We start from the raw sequence: 3,702 nt of genomic DNA, 5'->3' as shown, positions 1-3,702 counted from the left end.
AAACTAAATTAAAACAAAATTAATTATCTCATAGATACCATCAATGGAAGAAATCAGGAACAAACTAAATACAATTATGGAGATCCTCCAAATACTGAGACATATAAATACAATGTACCAAGAATATAGGTGGTGGGGCCGGGATGAACCAGCCCCGCCGCCAACAAGGGACATAGGCACACAGACAGATGGTAATATACCTTAACTACTTAATTATAAATTTTTTATGTTAATTTATTTATTATATTTTCAGAAATTATACAGTATAATAATTCAAATTGGATGTTAAAATGTGTTGCGTGTCTACAGTTTTTAGTTTTATACATTTTATTCTTAACATCATTTCGTTTTTAAGATCAGATTTTAACCTTAGACTCAATTTTGACTCTATTTTTTCTAATTTGCCTGGACTAAAGCTGGTTACACACTGAGCGGTTTGGCCGCGCGCGGTTGCGGTTTTTATCCGCGGCGGTTTAAAACCGCATCCGCCGTTTTGTTACACACTACAAGCGGTTTTTCTTGGCGCCATAATTAACAATAGTCAAATTATAATACACAAAATAAAGTGAATATTGGCGCGAGTTGAAGTAAATTATCAGTTGCCTCAAACACGTGGTAGAGGTAAGACCTTTGTATTTGATTTTAGTTTTCAAGTTATGAGTTAACATACATTTTACCTATATAATGGACTTATTAAACGACGTTGAAGCCATAGCTGTAGCATATGTATTACAAAAACGTAATAAAGCTGCAAAAAAGGAAAGATCCAAAAGGAGATATTGGGTACATCCGATGAACATGAAAAGGATTAAAGAAGGTCAGTTTCAAGTGAACTTCATGACACTGAGGGCTCATCCTGAAGAATTTTTTAAATATTTCAGGATGTCTGTAACATCGTTTGATGAGTTGGTAAGTAAATATATAATGATAACCTGAATATTTATAAAAAAGAAATTACCAGTGCCGCAACTACCTCAGGTGCAGGCGGTGCACCGCCTGAAGGGCCTTAAAAATGTATGAATCCAGGACCTCAGATTTTACTATACATAAATACAAACAATAATTGTAAAACAAATATAAGAATGTAATAATTTTGAATTTGGCCATAATTTTTTGGTTACAGTGTGGGCTACTTACGTGGATCCTTATTTTAAATCTTTAATCCTCATGTATAAAAATTGAACATTAATATATAAATATTTAACTGAAAAATAATTTGTAAAAATATAATAATATGATACATTTTCTCAAACTTCAAAAATTTAAAAATGCTTATAAAACAAGTCTTAATAAATATTTTTAAACTGATATTTTAACAATGTGTGAGAACTAAGGAGCTTAGTATTAAATTTTTAAGCATTTTGACCCAATGAATCCAATTTTATTGTTATTTATGGAATAAAAAAATAGAAAAATTCAAAAATAGACAGCTGAAAATACCAATAAACAACTTGTAACGAGTCAAAATATTTGTATAATTTGACAAGTATAAAAAATGATAAAATAAATATTTGTTGTACATTTCAAGAATCTACGGTTATTCGTTTTTGAATTACAACAAAATAAGAAATAACCCCCCCCCCCCACCATCTAATCTTAGCTCATTAATTAATCACCGACCCAAAATTTAGACACTACTGACGATAAAGGATCTCTAAAATTAGCTCGCACCTGGGCTTCAAAATTGTAGTTGTGGCACTAGACAGATATTATAATACTATAATATGTTAATATTTTTACGTTTGGATAACAATAAATCGGATAAAATATGTATCTAATAATTTGATTTTTTTTAAGATTATACTGGTTAGACCATGTCTATCAAAACAAGTGACACATTTGCGCATTCCAATTTGTACAGAAGAACGACTGACAATCACTTTGCGGTAAATAAATAGTATAATAAATATTTACAAAAAAAATAAAAAGTTAACTCAACTTTAGTGCTGTTATAAAAAAAATAAAGTTTAAAAGCTTATAAACAATTTAAATATAAAAAAAAACATACAGAAGTTTACATTCTATTTATTGTTTTCGTATTCGTCAGTATTCAGGCTTGAATAAGTGAAGAGTGTTGTCGATGGAGAAACAGGAGCAGCTACTGTTTGAGTTGAATTTTGATTATAGTACTGAGGCATGGCAGCAACCGATGCCGATTGGTAAGCACCTAGTCCTAATGAAGTTGATGAGGATGAAGGCGGTGTTATGTTGACATGATTAGGACGATGGTTTATTGCAGTCGAATATGCGTCATAAGAACGGTCATAGAAAGTTGAGATAGGAGGTTGTATGGACCAGGAATTAACATTATTTATTGCTGGAGTAATGTGTGTATTTTGGCTAGGACTTGTGGAAGAAACTTTTTGTACGACCTGCAAGAATTCAATAAAAATTTGATTTTGTTTTTCTTGATTTAACAATTTGATTTGTGGCGCCAACGACATAAGAAAAGAAGATACTGGATCTTCAACTTTTCTAGCTTCCAACAACTTTAATAAGTTATCTTCAAAAGACATTTTTGGTTTTTTGATTAACTTTCGTTTTTGGGATTTTGGTGTCTCTACTTCCGAGTCGACTACACTGACATCAGGATCATCCACATTTTTCACTACATCCGATGCTTCGGTATCTTCTTCTGGTTCACTCTCGGGAACATTACTTTCAGTCCTATTGAAATAATAGTTATATATTAATATATATTATACTTCTGAATTTTTTCATACGGTTAATTATTTGTATATGATAAGATGTAAATGTTTTTTATTACCTTCTGTTTTCCATCGTAGGTCTTAAAAACTGTAAAATATTTGCATATACATATGGTTTTTCATTTTTTGCAGCCTGTCCAGATTTTTTAATACACTTCTTTCGGAAGGTATCTCGTATGTTCTTCCATTTCAATTTAAGCTCCTTTACTAATGAAAAAAAAAACATATTTTTGATAAAAACTATTTACATTAAATGCAACATAATATTATTTCATTGAAATAATCTGGGATAATTAATATTTCAACTTTTTGGCACAACGAAAAAAAATTTTGGGGCATTTTGAAGTTTATCTAAAATTTGAATTTGAAATTTTATTTTAATATTTGTTCATGCTTTTACATAATTTTTATATAAATTTAACAAACTATATCTAAACTTTTTTACAATCCTTTAATAGTCTAAAATGTATATTATCATTTATACCAAAATTGTAAACAGCTCAAAAAGAGTCAAAATATTTTCAAAATTGTATGGTGTATAGGAAATGCTTATACAAACATTCAATAAAAATTTCATGTATCTGCAGTTATTCGTTTTTGAATTAGAACAAAATAAGGAAATCGCTACATGAGAAATCGAGTGAATATCCAATGTTGTAAAAATTTGAATTTCAAACGATCATAAAAATTTAATTTGACTTTCTTATAGATATTTTTTGTTTGATAAAGGTAGATAATCTTATAAGGAATCTTGTATTACATTTTCATATCTTAGATTTAAAAAGAAAAATTTTTATGAATTTCAAACTCGAAATAATTTGCAAATTTTCGTGATTTTTCCATATTTTGTCATTTTCGATTCTGAGTGGAACGATGAATGTATTGATTTTACAATGATGTGTGTTTTTTTTATTTTTTTTTTTATTTTTGTGTCTGTCATCACGTTTTAGGACAGTAAAAGTGCTTGGATTTTCTTCAACAGTACCTTTTCTGA

General features: G+C 29.2%; 1 protein-coding gene across 1 annotated transcript; it reads right to left on the bottom strand.

Annotated features, from left to right (window-relative positions):
• Positions 1 to 1,964: 1,964 nt before the first annotated feature.
• Positions 1,965 to 2,933, bottom strand: LOC107882410. Its single transcript, XM_029489029.1, has 2 exons — positions 2,768 to 2,933; positions 1,965 to 2,667 (listed from the first exon to the last, which is right to left on the bottom strand). Exons 1-2 carry the CDS (start codon positions 2,779 to 2,781, stop codon positions 2,022 to 2,024), a joined length of 660 nt encoding a protein of 219 aa, XP_029344889.1. The 5' UTR covers positions 2,782 to 2,933; the 3' UTR covers positions 1,965 to 2,021.
• Between the last annotated feature and the right edge of the window lie 769 nt (positions 2,934 to 3,702).

Source organism: Acyrthosiphon pisum, chromosome A2 (assembly GCF_005508785.2).
Source record: "Acyrthosiphon pisum isolate AL4f chromosome A2, pea_aphid_22Mar2018_4r6ur, whole genome shotgun sequence".
NCBI lineage: Eukaryota > Metazoa > Arthropoda > Insecta > Hemiptera > Aphididae > Acyrthosiphon > Acyrthosiphon pisum.
Note: the sequence above shows the minus strand (reverse complement) of the source record. Positions and strands in the feature narration are given on the sequence as shown.